This window comes from Cryptomeria japonica, chromosome 7 (assembly GCF_030272615.1).
Source record: "Cryptomeria japonica chromosome 7, Sugi_1.0, whole genome shotgun sequence".
In the NCBI taxonomy this organism is placed as follows: Eukaryota; Viridiplantae; Streptophyta; class Pinopsida; order Cupressales; family Cupressaceae; genus Cryptomeria; species Cryptomeria japonica.
This window is the reverse complement of record NC_081411.1, coordinates 300,501,018-300,518,413: the sequence shown is the minus strand read 5'-3', so window position 1 is coordinate 300,518,413 and position 17,396 is coordinate 300,501,018. Positions and strand designations below refer to the sequence as shown.

At 33.2% G+C, this 17,396-nt stretch overlaps 1 protein-coding gene across 1 annotated transcript; it reads left to right on the top strand.

The window, feature by feature from the left end:
* Nucleotides 1-15,608: 15,608 nt before the first annotated feature.
* LOC131076375 (cytosolic sulfotransferase 12-like) lies at nt 15,609-17,032 on the top strand. The gene is made up of 2 exons (XM_059208584.1): nt 15,609-15,845; nt 16,346-17,032. Exons 1-2 carry the CDS (start codon nt 15,609-15,611, stop codon nt 17,030-17,032), a joined length of 924 nt encoding a protein of 307 aa, XP_059064567.1.
* The last annotated feature ends 364 nt before the right edge of the window (nt 17,033-17,396 follow it).

Here is a 17,396-nt window from a genome sequence, read left to right as displayed (position 1 = left end):
CTTTGAACTACAAGCCACCATCAAGCAATCTATGCAAACAAGCATGTAACCACACATCACATGCCATGCTTCGAACCTCCACAAATGTTGACCTGGCTAACATACTAACCTTAAACAACTAACTTGACACTTTTATAGATTGAAGATCCAATAAAACCACCAAATGGTTTTACATAAAAACCATGTGCTAAAACAATGGGCTACCCAACCATTGACCCTGCATCTTATTTTGGGTACTTTATTAATTTACTTTCTCCAATATTATATAAATACAATATAGTAAATCCCAATACTATAATACAACCCATCAAGTGGCCCCAATAAAAAACCAAAGGAATCTCTACATGTTACACATCCATGTGCAGCTCACATGATAATTTCAATATTAAAATTACAAACATTATTATGCAATGTGTAGAACACCTATTTTCCCAATAGATACACACCTGTGCAAACACATATATAAGGAATATAAAATGACCCATAGTTTTTATAAACATGAATATAAACGTAAATATAACCCTTAAAATTGAAACGATAATCCTAAATATTAAATATAAACCCTGATTTTAGTTTCATAAAACTTAAAAATAAAAAATAAAATTGATAATTGAAAAACAATTGTGAAGGAAAATTATAATCAAATCAAATGCAACCAAAAATTCATATTTTAATACAAAGTATATTTTGTAACTAGATCTCTAAATAGTAATGAGTATTGGATATTAGTAGGCATGCTTAATCATAGGGACATTAGATTAAATAATAAGTGAAAGAAATAGAAATAAATTTCTCTGCATGCATGTCTCATTAAATATGCATATTTTACTCTATGAATAACTTTCATCCATAGTGGTGTCTCCTATATTACCATTTTGTCTAAGTTGAAAATAAACAAATCTTTGAACTCTTGTATAATAATTACTTCTATTCGATTGCATTTCATGAGAAAATTGTTTTTGTTCCTTGATATTTTGTTTGGGGAAGGTGTTTTTTTACTTGATTATTTCCTTCAACATTATGGATTTGGTATGCATCAAGAACAATATTTTGTGTTGTAGCCTTCTCCATACCCATGTCATTAATTTATTTGAGTTCTTATTCTATCTATAGTAATGTAGCGTCCTATTTCTTTGCATTATCTCTTTCTATATTGACACCATTCATTTCTATAATCATAGTATCATATATTCTTCTCAACTTCTCAATGAAGAGGAGCCCCTTATATTTCAATTCTTTAATCCACTCTTGTGAAGTTATACCAAAATGGATATGCTTTTGCACTATACTTACCATTTCTTTCCTTGCCTCTAAGTTTGAACCAAAGGAAGTCTCAAATAAACAAACATGTTGTAGATATGGGTCATCCAATGATTTCAAACACCTAGTAAGTAGTTTTCTTTCTTTCTTCAATTCATTTTTATCCCTCTTATCTCTTTTTTTCCTCATTACCAACCTATTAGAAATCACCTAAAAGTTATGAACATCTTTGTCCCTACTTGGAGGCCCCAAATCTACATTAGTCAAATTGTAGTTAGTTTGAGTAGCTTGACTGGGTTCTGTTTATACTAATTGATGTACAATTTCAACTAAAAAATTCTCTCAATTTTCATCCTCCATGAACCTAGAGATAATTTTATTCTTTTTGAGCTTAGGAGACCATTGCAAAAAATTTCCCACTTTGTCTATTGAACAACCTGAGATAATGAGAGTGGGGGGTGAATCAATATTCTCTTTTTGAAAATTGAGCTTCTAAAACTTATTTTATTCTCAATTAATCTTAGCATGAAAGTAATGAATGCAACAAAATTAAAATTCAAGAGATAAACAACCATAAGAGAGACACCAGATTTTTGTACGTGGAAAAACCAAATGGGAAAAACCATAGAGAGAATTAACTCTCAAGATAATATAACTAATTATGTGAGATTACAAGGCTCACCACTAGAGGGCTCACTACCCGGAAGGCTTACTATCCAGATTACAACAGCTCACTCTTAGAAGGCCCACTACCAAGAGATAGAAACACATATGAATTGAGAAAATTGCATCTACATATACATGGGTTGAATTACTAATAAGCTCAGAGATCTAAACAACTTCTTGCAAAATATTTGGTCAAGAATCTCTTCACCTTTTGCAAACTACTTGCTCCAATCATACATACATTCACTATCACACCAATGTTTCCTTTCTTCCTCTTCACACATATGTGTGTGTGCATGCGCATACACACACACACAAACACCTAAAATCACTCTCATGCAGAAATACACATAATACTAAGAAAGCCGTAATATATATACATACCAGTAGGCATATGCACCAAGTTGGCCTCAAGAACACTTTCTTCAAGAATACTTCTCCATCGGTCTTCTACATGTTTTATTTCATGAAAATTCCAACTGTCAGATCACATGTTACAAACATTGGAGCAAATAAAAAAACATTCAAGATCAGCTAGACCTAGAATGATCATATCCTCAAACTTCCACAAGCATGTTTTTGAAGCATAAAAACATGATCCAAATTGACTCAAATAAGGTAGTGTCATCAAAAAATTATTAACAAAAGATCATTATCAGAAACCAAAATGTGAAGGAATTTGGAGCACATAAAGCTGTAAATCTCTACTAGAGTTATTAGATCATCAACCACCATCATAACTATATTTTGTCAGATTTCATTAACACTATTGCACATACATGTAGAGAACGAATTCAATTTCCACAACAAAGTCCAAAACTTGGTCAATAAGTAAAAATATCCACATACTATCAACATAGGTTTCTGAAGCAACAACCTTTCGGAAAACACATCTGCAATAACTGTAATACATCTTCAACACTATCTCTATAATACTAGCTTCATAACATAACAATAAGATTCTCCATCTTCTTACATACATATCTATCTTCCATTGTCTTATTGTATTCAAACCTATCTGAATCGTCGAGTTTGACATCAATGTAAACCAAACATTCATTTCTTACAATGTCATCTTCTGGTAGGGTAATATGTATAATTTTTATCTTCTTAGTTAGTGTGTTTTCCAACTAGGGTGGAATATAAGGAGAACCTAGAGTTTTTGACAAAGAATCAAGTGAAATTTGAAGAGACCTCTTCAATGGAGGAGTTTTTATCATATTCTTAAAGTTAAAATGGAAAGAGGGATGATTCTTATCCTTCTAATGAGTCTTCTCAAAATATTGCAAAGGGGTGGAGGAAACAATTTCAATAATTTTAATTTCATTTTCTTGTTCATTTGTCTTCTCCTCCCCTTTATCTTTCTCAACTTCCCTTTCTTCCTCCTTCTTAGTCTACTTAGTTTGTCCATCTACCCTATGTCCTCTAGTGGTTAATCTGCATATACTATGTAGGGAAGATATTTTAGAAGAATAAGTTCCTACTAAACATGGATTGGCATGTTCTCTTTCCCTCTATCCATATTTTGCACATACTTGGGAAGCTTCTACCTTATTCGTATCCAAAATTGTCTTCCTTTTAAAACCACTAGAAATCTTAATTAAAGAACTTTATGATCTTGAAGGCTTTAATCTATTAGAAATACTGGCTATATTTGGATATTTCAAACATAGGTGGAATCAATCAAGCTCGATTCATCATCTTCTACATCATCTATTTCCCAACCCAACCTTATTATTATAATTTGCTTCAATCTTATTCTCATTTATCTTCTCTTCCTCACTTCATAATTATCTAAATAGTCTACCGGAAAGTCCTCCATATGTGGAATATGATGAAATGAATGGACAAGGTTAAGATTATTCTTTACAAAATATTTACTATCAAAAGATAACTTGTAATGATCATAGGTACTGTATTATACTTGACTAAATCACTTTTAATATTAAAGGAATCTTATTGACATTTATATAAATAGTTCCGTAGCCCAATGAGAAATTGGATTACTAGTTTATTCCTCTCATAATATATCTTATTTACCTTTAAGACTTGTATTCAAATCTCAATCAAGATAAATTTGTCTACAACATACTTGGGAAACTAATGGGGAAACCCATCAAAACCTCCTAATTTGGTGTAGTTTAATTTTTCATATTGATTGAAGTGACTCCCATAGTGATTTATTAGTTGAATGGCCTCAAGAGAAATCATTTTTCCTAGATCCCCTTGAAGACTTTTTACTAACCTCATGGAAAATACATCATTCACTCTCTTGAACTTAGAGTAGCTCTTCTTCAACTATAAATTGTGATAGTAATTAAAAATATAAATATTATCATTAAACTATTATAAATGAGGTGAGGTCATGTTCTTGTACATGCTAATTAATTGAAGAGGTAGGAGGACATTTAGAAAAAAATATTAAGGTAAAAATTCAGAATCATGTAATGAATTTTTCAACTAATCGGACTATCACAGTCCAAGTAACATTTCTCTACACAAATAATCGATAGAAATAAGTACATCCTTTAGTGAAAGCATGGGCATTTAGATTACTCTTAACTATATCCAGGAAAATTGTAATATATGTAATTTCCCCCTTGGAACGAGATCTATGAAGGCTCTTAGGTAGTTAGGATTCACCTTTCTTTGGTACTACAAACCATTCTCTGGTAATTATATTTTTATAGTGCACTTTTTTCATACTTATATTCCTTTGCAAAGTTCTAAAATCAAACTCTTCATATTCTACTCCAAGAAACTTGAAACACCCACTAATGGTAGCTCTATCAAACATGACAAGAAATTTTTCATGACTTGCTCTTATCTCTCTCTTTTTTTGGATTGTAGTGGTTGATGGATTCTAATATCAATTTAGTACATTTCACAACTACTCTGAATGGGATAGCTTCAAGGAGGCCACTCTTTTCGAACCTCTAGTTAATGGGATATTTGTTTGGACTATTTACTTGCTCCCAAAAATATCGTAGGTTAATATTACCTAACCGTGTATGCCCAATTTTGAGTAATGTACTATCCAATAATGAGTATTCTTTTAGCCTAAATACTTTTACTTTATTTTCACTATCCTTAGCCACAACATCAGCACCTTTCAATCATATGATAAAGTTAGAAAATGGCTTGATTTCTATATTTTTCTTTGTTAAATTTGAACTTATTTTATATGAGAAAAGGGAATAGCTACTCAAAGATTGGAAATGAGTAATAGCCACTAATATGTGGGGTAGATTGGCACCAATTTTAAAATCTGTCTTTTGGAAATAAGTGTCGGACTTTGACTAGGTTGTTGAAACCTTGTTGGAGTTTAAAAAAGGTTTCAAAACCTTTATGCCTCTTCCCTTTTATTTTTATCTATTATCTTTTTTTTTTCTAACATTTCTTTTGACAAGTTACTATGGAATTTAAAAAGTTTTGAGTTATATATTAGTCACCAAAAAGGTGTTGGAAACCTTGTTGATGTTTGACAGATTTGTCGCAACTCGATAAAATTCCACTTTTAAGAACTTTCTGTTTCTTTCCCTTCACTTTCTTCTTCTTCACCACAATATCTTTAAGATTTTCATTTTGTATTGCAGCCAAACAAGGTTATGGAAAATTTTCTTTCTTGACATGGGTTTCAAAACCTTATGATCTTGTCACTTTTGAGAAAGGCTTGCATATTTTTGAAATTTTTATTTTGAGAAAGAAAATTTAGGGAGTGACAAAGTTGTGAAAAATTTGGTGGCTATCAATTTTTTTTTGAAAACTTTCCTTGAGAATAACACTTAGAAGAAACGAATGACTATTTTAAAAACAATGAAAACCCTATTGAACCCTGACATTGGTTTCAAAACCAACTTTAAGAATCGTTGATTCAAACTTTTATTTTTTTTTACTTTGAAAGAATAATTGCTAAATACATGACTTCATCGAGGTTAGGATGGGTTGTGATTTTAACATCATAACCTTATGGTGCTTTTGAAACAAAGACTAAAGTTTGACAAAGAATAAAATGGCTAAGTCTTTAAGGCTTTTAAAAGGAATTTAGGAAAAATTGACATAATTGAGAAACTTTCAAGACTTCTAAACATTTACCTAGTGATTTAATATACAAAAGGATGGATTTTTAAAATGACATACTAAAAATCAAGGCAACAAATACCAAGTTAAAGTCACCAATGGACTCAAGCCTCTAGTATCACTTATCAAAATAAAATATACCTTCGACTCAAGAGAAAAAACTAAAAAAATAATTATTGATTATGGGCACCATAGATTGGATTGTATTGATTAAATAATGTACATATGAGGCATTTCTTATATAGATAAGGTTGAGAGATCGGATTAGACAATATCATGATAATGTCATAATGTTATGACATGACTGCAAAATATAACATAAGATAAGATAAGATAAAAACTAAGACCTTCTACAAATATTCCTAGCTCCCTATGTAAAATTAGCAATTGAAAATATGTGAAATATGCATAACTAATATGTAGTTAGATAATGTACCTTTCTATAACTATAAAAGTTTAAACTGGTTTGAAAATGCTCCAATTTAAACCAACAATGTTTATTATGAAGTGCATTATTTAGTGATAGATCTTGTGCTATAGAAGATCTAGAGAACAAAGTTTGGGATGAAATAAATATTGTACTAAACATAAGGTGAAAATTCATATGAGAATTTTGAGAAATACTTTATCAAATTAAAGTAGATAATGGATGATATAATTTATAATTATAAATTAAATTTCATAATCATTAATTAGAAAGTTCATTAAAAATAGCAATTCATTGCATACTTATATACCACATGATATATGAATTCTTAATAGATTTTATCTTTTCGAGTGATAATTATTAAAAGATATAACTTAAATACTATCTTAGATAAAATATTTTATATATAATGTCAAAAAATTTGCATGATAGAGTTGAAACCTAAAAATGCTTAAAATAAACGTTAATAAGGAAAACTTGGCGATTTGATGAATTAAATATGGCTATTCTATTCATATTTATTAAGTTCTCTCTAAATATAAATTACAATTTAAGCTAGTATTCATATTGGTTATGACTGAATATTCTACATATTCTAGACGATAGTTCAAATTTATTATGGAAACCTTTGCCATTGTCTTATAATACTAGAAAATAAAGTGCTAATTTATTTTAAAAAATAATACTAGTAATTAGAAAATAACTGATTCGATATATTGAAACATTACATATTTACAAAATAAATAAGAATAAGAAAGATTTAAAAGTTATGCTATATAAATTAGGTTTAACATATCTTTTATACAAAATGTCTCATGCTGCTCTAACCTAAAGTTTTCAAAATATCTAGATTCTCCCTTGTTTCCCACTAACCTTTCTCCAATCCTTAACCTAGTACTTGACTTGGGGATGGTGAGGAATTTTGGGCCTTTTTCTACTACTAGAATGGCATCCATGGACCTAGTTTGTGATGCTGAGGTTGCTAATGGTGTCTAGTCGCTTACAAGGTCTCCTTTGGAGATGGATTGGGAGTATGGTACCTCGTTTAATGGAGGAGTGGCTTTTGTTTTCTTTTGGAAGCTGGCTAGCAAGGTTTTTTCTTCTTGCTCTCCTATTGGAGCATCTTATCCTTACAAGTATTTGGCTATGACAGGTGTTATTTTATCCTTGTTTCCCCTATATCTTTTCAATGTACCTATGTAAACTTGTTGAGTAAAACCCTATCTGCCTCATATTATACTATGATGTTTTTTCATAGGCCTATGCCTCTTCCTTATTCCCCTATGTCTCCCGCAGTAGTTTTGTGCCAATAAGTGACAGATAATGAGACCTTTTTATCTAATTTGGGGTTGGTTTATAGGTTTTACAACTCATAGTTGTCTTTTCCAAATTTGAACCAATGGATCTCTACTCATTGGCTCCCTTTGGTGTACAATAAGATTGAGATTTCCCCCTATTCTAGGGGTTTATTTGTCATTGAATTTTCTTCTTCTACTTATAGGGATGATATTTTCGAGAATGCTGATGGAAAATGGGGTTTACACCCTCTCTTGCTTCATTCTTGGATACCTTCCTTTACCCTTCTTAATGAATTGGTAGTTTTTTTCCCTATTTGGGTGATATTTTCTTATCTCCCCTTATAGTTTTTGCGTGAATCTTCCTATAAGGCGATTGGGAATTCCTTAGGTCATTTTGTACATGTGGATATCACTACTATTAATTCTTCCCATACCTCCTTGGCTTGTATTTTGGTAGAGATTTATTTTTTTAAAGATCATCTAAGAGATGTTGTTTTGTATGTGAATGATCATCCTTCAACCCAATTGATTTCTTGTGAGGGCATTCCTTTTTTATACAGATATTTCTTTTCTATGAGGCATATAGCCTTTGACTATTCTCATAACCCTCACAAGTCCTCTTCTTTTGGTGGACAAACTCTCTCACCAAATATCTTATAATGCATTCCGTGATAATTCATATGTTCTAGAGTTATATAAGCCCTCCTGACTTGTTTTGGCAAAATCACTCTATTGTTTCTTTGGTTATATTCTTTCTAGACTAAATCTACTTCTAAGAAAAAATTGGTTATTTCTAAAGATCATGTTGGGATTATGGATTCTTTTTTTATTTATCTAGCTATTGTTATTGTTTCTATGGTTCATTATGGGAGTAAGGATTTTTTTTTGGTTTCTTTTAAAAAATTTGATGTATTATGTTTTTCTATTGCACTATACTTTGTCACCCCACCTTCTATTATTTCCATATTCGGGGTTGTTAAAGAGAATTTATTGTTTCCCTCACCTAAGTGTTTGAGTGTTGAAAAAAATATACTTGGATAGTAATGTACATATAGGGAAGAAAGATGTAAAGTTGGCTAAGGTTTTTTCTACTTTTGTTGAGTTATATTTTAGTTACCTCTTGGGTAAGTTATCTATTTATTTTGTAATAGGGTTGCTCATTAAACCATGGTACTTGGGTTTTAATTCTACAGAGGATTTTCCCTTGAGGGTTCCTGTTTAGGTTCATCTTCTGTGGTTTCCTTTGGAATTATGGAGAGAGGATATTTTTTGACAGATTGTTGCATTAATTGGCAAGTCGGCTGCAATTTCTCAACAAACCCTAGACATCTAAAGGTAATTTCATTCTCTCGTATTTGTGTTAACGTGGATTTGACTAACCATTTACCAAATTCGCTAGAGATTTGTTTAGGGTCTTTATCTTGGGTTTAACATTTAGACTATTAGTCTCTCCCTTTTAGATATAGAATTTGTCATGAATATGGTCATCTTCAGCGCCAGTGCCCTCGAGTTTCTAGACCTGTTACTGGTAATAATTCCTCTAGACCTGCTATTGGTAATAATTCCTCTATTACCTTGTGTGTGACAGGTGATAAAAAGTATAAGGGTAAAGCTCTAGTGTTAGATAAGGGTTCTATAGGGGATGGTTTTGAGCCAGTTAAACCTTGTACTAAGGGATAAGGGAAAAAAATGTCCTTTAAGGATTCACAGAATGAGGAGGATTTTAATCGTTTTGAGGTTTTGTCTTTGGAGGAAGGGATTTCAGTTGAGGTATCTTCTAGGGATTTGAAAATGGTTTTTCCAAAGGGGTTGATTGTCATATCTTGGTCTCTCAAGGCCCGTAGATCTCTTAGGATAATTCTTCATGTAAGTTAATGCGAGATGATATGGTTTTGGCCGATTTGGCCGAACAAGTTTTGAAGTCTGGAAAGGGAAGGGGTTCTTCTTAGGTTTTGGGTTGAAGTCAACAGCCTCATAAGAAAATTTTATTGGATACTTCCAAAGGTGGTCGTAAAATAGATCAGGTGAAGCTACAACTAGCTGGGGATTTGTTGGTGGAGTCGATGTTGGTGAAACAAATTTACTCACTTTTCATAATCCTTCAAATAATTATTCTTTCGTGGGACATGCGAGGGTTGAATAGCCCCTCTAGAAAAAAAGCTATTTGTAAGTTGGTTGATTCTCATTCTATACAATTATTTTTGTATTTAGGAGACTAAGCTTTCAGTTGATCTTATAATTTTGTGTTCTCTAGTTGTGCGATGTTTAGACCAGTGTCAGTGTATTGGTTCCCTGAGTTTCTCAAGTGGATTGGCTTTTTTTGGGATCCCACCAAAATTGTTCCTCTTTAGTGGCTCTCTAGTTAGTCTTCTCCCTCTTTGGTTGCCTCTAGTCTAGAATCTGGTAAGATTATTTTAGTTACAAATGTCTATTCTCTCATTGATGTTTTGCATAATGCCCAACTTTGGTCACATCTCAAGTATGTTCGGTCATACACTCCTTACCTTCCTTGGGTTCTTTCTAGTCAATTTAATTGTCCCAATATTAGCTAAAAAGAGGCGAGGGTTAGCTATATTGGGTCCTTCTTCTATTCTCTTTTAGGATAATATGGAATTTATTGGCCTTCTTGATGTGAAGCCATCTAATGGTGTCTTCACTTGGACTAATTGATGGTGTGGTGAGGATGTTATTTTAGAGAGATTGGACAAATTTTTGTGTCAAGTTATTGGGTTGGGGATAGGATGCTTTCCTCTTCTGAGATCCCTAACTAGCAAGGCTCTAATAATTGTCTAATCAATTTCTCTATTGGGCTGGTTAGAAGTCCTAATAGTCATCCTTTTAAGTTTCAGCTCATGTGGATTTGATACGATTCTCTTCACAACCTCATGGTTTAGTGGTGGCATGATGGGGCCCTGCATATGGTATGACAATGTATACTTTTGTTAAGAAGTTGGAGCTTGTGAAATTCTAACTTAAAAAATGGAATAGGTTGTTTTTTTGCAATCTTTATTGAAGGAAACAAAGAGCTCACGAGTGCATGGATTTTATTACTTACCAAATTTGGTATTTTGGCTTCAATGATAAGTTGGGTAGAGTTAGAGTTTGGGGCCTTGAAGAATTTGGAGGAGTGGGATCTTAGGAAAGAGGTCTTCTGAAAGTAGAAAGCTTGAATAGATTGGCTTAAAGAAAGAGACAGTAATATATTTTTTCCATAATTCTATTTAGGCTCATTGGTAGAAGAGTGTTATTTCTTCTTTGGTTAATTGTCAAGGCGTTCAACTAACCTCTCTTTAGGTGATGACACATGAGGTGATTCATTTGTATTCTACCCTTTTTACTTATGATGTCCTCCCTGCTCCTATGGAGGAGAATTACATTCTGACATTCATCCCTTCTTTAGTCACTAATATGATGAATGAATCTCTCCTTCATCTAGTGACTTTGTTGAAACTTGAAAAGGTTGTTTTCAGGATGGCCAAAGGCAAAGATCCTACCCTAGATGGTTTTCCAATTAATTTTTTTCAAGAATTTTGGGATATCATCAAGTTGGATTTGCTTCTGACTGTTCAAGTATCTCATAATAGAAAGAAAATTCTTCGGGCCTTGAATGAACTACCTTCATGGTTCTTATCCCCAAAAAAAGGGTGTGACTTAGCTAGATTCCTTTAGACCCATAGCCTTGTGCAATGTTGTGTATAAAATTATCACTAAATTGATCGCATAAATACTTAAAATTTGACTTCCTTCATTGATCTCTGATGAGAAAGTGGTTTTTTTGGTTGGCAAGAAAATTTTCGATGGGGTTATTTTTGCTTCTAAAGCTATTCATTCCATGGCCATGTCTAAGGAGAGATATATGTTTATCAAATTGCACATGGCTAAATCTTATAATCAGGTTAACTAAAATTTTATGAATAAGATTCTCTTGGCCTTTGGATTCAACTTGGAGTGGGTCAATTGGGTAATGAGTTGTGTGACCTCTTTATTCTTATCAATGGCAAGCCTTCTCAGTTATTTCAAGCTTCCAAGGGTCTACCACAAGGAGACCCTCTTTCTCCTTACTTGTTTATTGTTATGGCTGAGAACCTAGGCCTCTACATTAAGTCCTAGGTTTCTCAAGGTGTGATCTATGGGTGGAACTGGAGTGTTGAATTACCCAAGCTTTCATATCTTCATTTTGTGGATGATACTCCTCTTATTATCATGCCTTCACAAGCTTGAATCCTTCAAGCATATGCTAGATGTATATTTTGCAACGTTGGGACAACAAGTGAATGAGAAAATGTCATCTATCTATTTCTTTAATACCCCTGAAGCTATTTAGAGAATAATTTTCAATATTTTAAGGTTCCAAATAGGTTCTCTCCCTTTCATCTATTTTGGTATTCCTCTTGTCATTGTCGGTAGCTTAGGTCTTTCTTGCGGGACCTATTGAATAAGTTACATCAGAAGGTCAACCATCAGACTCATAGGTGGCTTTCTACTACAGCTCGAGTTACTCTTCTTCAATCTATGATTCAGGCTCTTCTTATTTATAGGGGTTTTGTTCAGGCTACTACAAGGTATTTCCTTGAGGAATTTGATGCTTTGTCTCACTAATTCCTTTAGAGTGGTAGCTTGTATTCTTTTAAGTGGATTTTGGTTAAATGATATTTAGTTTGTCGGTCTAAAGTTGAGGGTAGCCTTGGCCTTCAATTTGCGATCTTGAATAGCCAAGACCTTGTAGCAAACTTATATTAGTGGTGGTGTACCAACCAACACCAAGTGTGGACTAGTATTCTCACCCAAAAATATTTGGGTTCTATTAAGAGTTGGAATGTTCATCAATGTTAGCTAGAGGGAAGATGCTCCAGGATCTTGCATATTTTGAAAATTGAAGAACAACTTATTAAGGATAGACTTTTTTGGATTTTTCTCTTTTCTAGTTAGACTCTTGGAATGGTAATACCCCTATTTTGTCTATGTATCCCAACTTATTTTATGATATCTTTCTACCTATTGGTTGGACTATGGTTGGTCATTACAAGATTACTCAAAATTTGGGGTTGGTTTTTGGTTATAGATGGAAGGGTCTTGGTGAGTGGCCACTTGGGGGTTTTGAGGACTCTCGACAAGAGTTGGCTCATATTATTGTTTCCCGGAGGTGTAATTCCTTGGAGGGACAAGATATTTTGTCTTCGAGTAGTGATTCTTCTAAGAAATATTAATTTTCTATGAGCTACATGAAGCTTGTTCATCTAATTCATAGTGGTGACAAGGTGCCTTGGTGGAAACATGTCTAGAACTAATTTTATTGGCCAAAATGTAACTATTTTTTGTGGTTAGTGTTTCAGTACCAATGTCTCACTTGAGATAATTTGTGTAAGTGGGGTTTCTATGGGCCTTCTAGGTGTGTTTTGTGTGGTAATTCTGAGGAAATTGCCTCCCATAATTTCTTCCAGTGCTCCTTTTCTAGGTGGATTTCGCACTCCTAGTGGGATTGTCAGAACCATACCTTTTAGCGTGTTTCTTCTCTTGTTGAGTTATGGGACCGTTAGAACCAAGCTCATGTGCACACTCCTTTTCTTCAGGTCACCTGGTCTTTAGGACCCACTTTTATTATTTGGAAAATTTGGTTAGAAATAATCATTTGATATTCCAAGATGTCAGGCTTGATGTTCAACATGTGTGGTTAAAAATTTTGCATTCTCTTCGGGACGCTGTTTCAACTAAGTGTGAGCTTGCTGGGGTTGTGGTTCCTGGGAGATTAATATATGTAACCGGTTTAATTTTTCTCTTTAGGGGGATGCCCTTGGTCCTCATATGTAGGTGGCTTGGTAGCTTATGAGGAATATAAGTCACCATCCTTTAGAGAAGATTTCTAGAATAGATCATTGGAACCCTCCTCCTCTTGGTGTTTTCAAAATTAATACGGATGGGTCTTCTAAGGGAAATCCTAGGCATGCCGGTGTTGGTAGTGTAGGGCACAATAGTTCTAGGCAAGTCCAATTTCTTTTTTCTACCTATAAAGGTTCTCATACAAATAACTATATGGAGGCCCTTGCTATTTTGGTTGTGTTGGAGCATTGTTGTTCTCTATCTTGGCAACCACTTGTTGTTGAATATGACTTCCAGGTAGTGGTGTCTTTGTTGAATCAGCAACACTTTGATATTATTAGTTTGCAGTTGCAGTTGGTTATTCAGAAGATTATTTTGTTTTGTCATTCTTTTGGGTCAATCACTTTCCTTCATATTCCCAGAGAATGGAATAGGGTGGTTGATTATCTTGCTAGATGGGCCTCTAAGTTTAGGGAGGGTTGGTTTATTGATAATAGGGCTCGATTATCTCTAAAGTTGTCTCATATGTTGGATCAAATTTTTGATCTCGATAACTCTTTATACTTCTTTTTGTTGGGTAGATTGCCTTCTTCTGTTGTATCTCTCTTTCTATTTTGAATAAATTTTTACCTCTCTTTATTGTCATAAAATAAATTATCCTGATATTAAAATCAACTCCATCTAATGGAAATAAGAGAATCCATAAGTATCAATCATCTATCTCTCACAAACAAAATTAATAGTCACTTGCAAAATAAGTGGGCCTCACATTCACCCCCTCTAAAGATTAGAATTCCTCCTGAAAGGCCCCAAAAAGATGGGAATGGAGGACTTTCATTTCAAAAGCATTCTCTGAAATTATCAGCACTTCACCATAGAGATTCCATTGGACCTTCACTTCTATACATATTTTAATAAAAAAAAAATTATACATTTGATGAATTTTAATTTAAGAAAATTACAATCTATATATTTGATAAATTTGTAACAAGTCTTTATATTAGATATATAAATATAATATTTCTAATGTGAAACCTCTCTGTCACATAGATATACACACTTCAATCATCCATGAACAAATCTATATATTTGATATTTTTAGTTCAATTAGATTTACATTAGATATCTAAATAACATTTTTGTGTGTAATAGACATACACATAGATACCTACATATCTATGTATCAAATATTAACCTGATCATTATTATTACAAACATCAAATCAAAACTCTCAAACTAAATAGAAACCTGAACCTAAATCTTAAAATTGAAAACTTAATCCTAAATTTAAAATATAAATCCTAATTTTGGATTCATAATCTGATAATTTAATAATATTTTTGTGAATGAAAATTCTGATCAAATCAAATGCAGCCAAAATTCATATTTTAATACTGCAAAATATATTTTGTAACTATATTCCTAGAAAGTAACGAGTACGAGATATCGGTGGGCATGCTAAATCATAGAGAGGTGAGGCTAAATATTGAGTTCGGGAAAGTGAAAGAAAGATATCTTCATGCATATCTCATATAAAATATGAATTATTAGGCGTCTTATAATAAATGTGGATTGTATGTAATAATATTTTCGTATCGAACACCATACAGATTACACATCCGGTGCCATATATTTAATACTTAGTATAAACAAATCGACTTATTATCTGTTTCTTATATGCCGACATCCGATCATTACCTTACAAAAGGAAAGAAAAACACAATAAATAAAGATCAAAGAAAAGACAAAAAGGAATATAGAGAACAGGCCCAATGATTTTTTAAAATGAATGGATCATTGAATTTATCATGGCTTTTAATTCTTAAATTTTGGGATTCATAGTTTTAATCAGTAATAATTATCTGTATAAATTATTCTTATCAAATCCCGTTTTATTGTTATATTGGCTATAAATCGAAGTTAAGTTAAAAACACATTAAAAAAATTTCATCTCACTATACAAATAATTGCAGGCTCATTATCCTTATTGGGATCATATATGTATGATTAAAGGAAACCTATACACATTCTTTCTTCTCTGGTGGCTCTCAGTTTGCATTATGGCAGATAAATCGAAGACTTCGAATTTTTATTCAGGTTCACAAGATCCTGTAGAGAAGTACCAGGGATTTTGGTTCCGTAGGAGCTCCTTACAAGGAATTGAGGAAATGTGTTTTGAGTTTGAAGCCCATCCTGACGACATAATACTGGTTTCACCTATCAAAAGTGGTACCACCTGGATTAAATCACTTGTCTATACCATTCTCACCTGCAAACAATATGACCTAAACGACCCTGCTTATCTGATCTGAATTATTTTGCTAATTCAGGGGACAATACCAAAAGAAGAATTGGTGGTATTGTAAACACATAATAAACCATCTGAAAGCTTACTCGTGGTGAAGTTGTATGCTCGAGTCCATACAAGTTAGGTGAACTCGTGAAGGAGTTGTATGCCTGTGGACTTCATGAGAGCGGAATCGGCTAACTCGACAGACGAGATGTATGTCACAGCTTGACAAACTCGTCTCAAGAGTTGTATGCCTGTAACTCTGTCTATTGGATTCAAATTGAACTTATTTATAAGCTTTCAAAGAAGCTGAGCAGACACTACATTTATGTCCTCATCAGAAGTCGAAGACACAATCCAATATTGAAAGGTTATTACATTTATATGAAAACAAAATTTGATTAAAGATTAAAATATTTGTTTAATTGAATACTCTGTCTTATTTTTTATCATTATCGTCTCAATAATAAAAACCCTCCTGAACTTGTTCCAAACATAGAAATGCAGCTTTACGGCCCCCATTCCATTCCAAACTCAATGTATCTCTCTCCCCGTGTGTTTCACACCCATGTGCCATACCAGCTATTGTCTGAATCCATCAAATCCTCTGGCTGTAAAATTATGTACATTTGCCGCAATCCCAAGGACACTTTTGTCTCACTGTGGGAGATGACTATCAATAGATCAGAGAACAAAGATGACTCTGTATGTAAGGAAGAAGCAGTACAGAATTTCTGTAGAGGATTTTACCACAGTGGCCCCTTTTATGAGCATGTAGCTTCTTATTGGCGTCAGAGAACCAAGCCAAATGTTCTTTGCCTCACTTACGAAGACCTGAATGAAGATCCTTTGTTTTGTATTAGAATTTTAAGTGATTTTATGGGGTGTTGGTGGGTAAAGGGAGAGGAAGACCTGAGGAAAATTGCTGACAAGTGCAGTTTCCAGTCTCTATCTGAGATGGAGGTGAACAAAACTGGAGAAATTCGCCTGCCTGGACTTCGACTGAAAAATAACAGTTTCTTCAAGGAAGGAAAAGTGGGTGGTTGGAAGAATTTTCTAACACCAGATTTGAATGCAGAGATGGATAAAATGATTGAACAGAATCTTTCTCTGGTAGAAGACTTGGGCCTGAAATTCAAGTACAACTTAACAGATACAGATGTTGATTTGGATGGGCAGTCTAAGCAGGCCTAAATAATGAAGTGATAAGTGTGTGCACTTTTATCAAAAGCGAGAAGAAGTGGATTGACAGGCAACGGTTTAGTGGGTAGCCTTACTGTGTGGTAGCACAATAGCAATCTAAGATCATGCGAGTTTTACTTTATCTTCTTATAATAGTGAAATGTTATTGGATTTGATTGTATGAGTTGTTTCAATATATCAAATTTTATCTTGAAATTCTGATATAGGTAACAGAAGTTTATGATCGATTGAAAATAGCTCACGTCTAAATAACCAAGGTGTAGGACTGGTTGAACATGAAGTTTCTTCCTGTGACAGCTGATGAAACATATTAAATCCATAATCTGTGTGTTTTACTTTATAACTGCGAAGGATT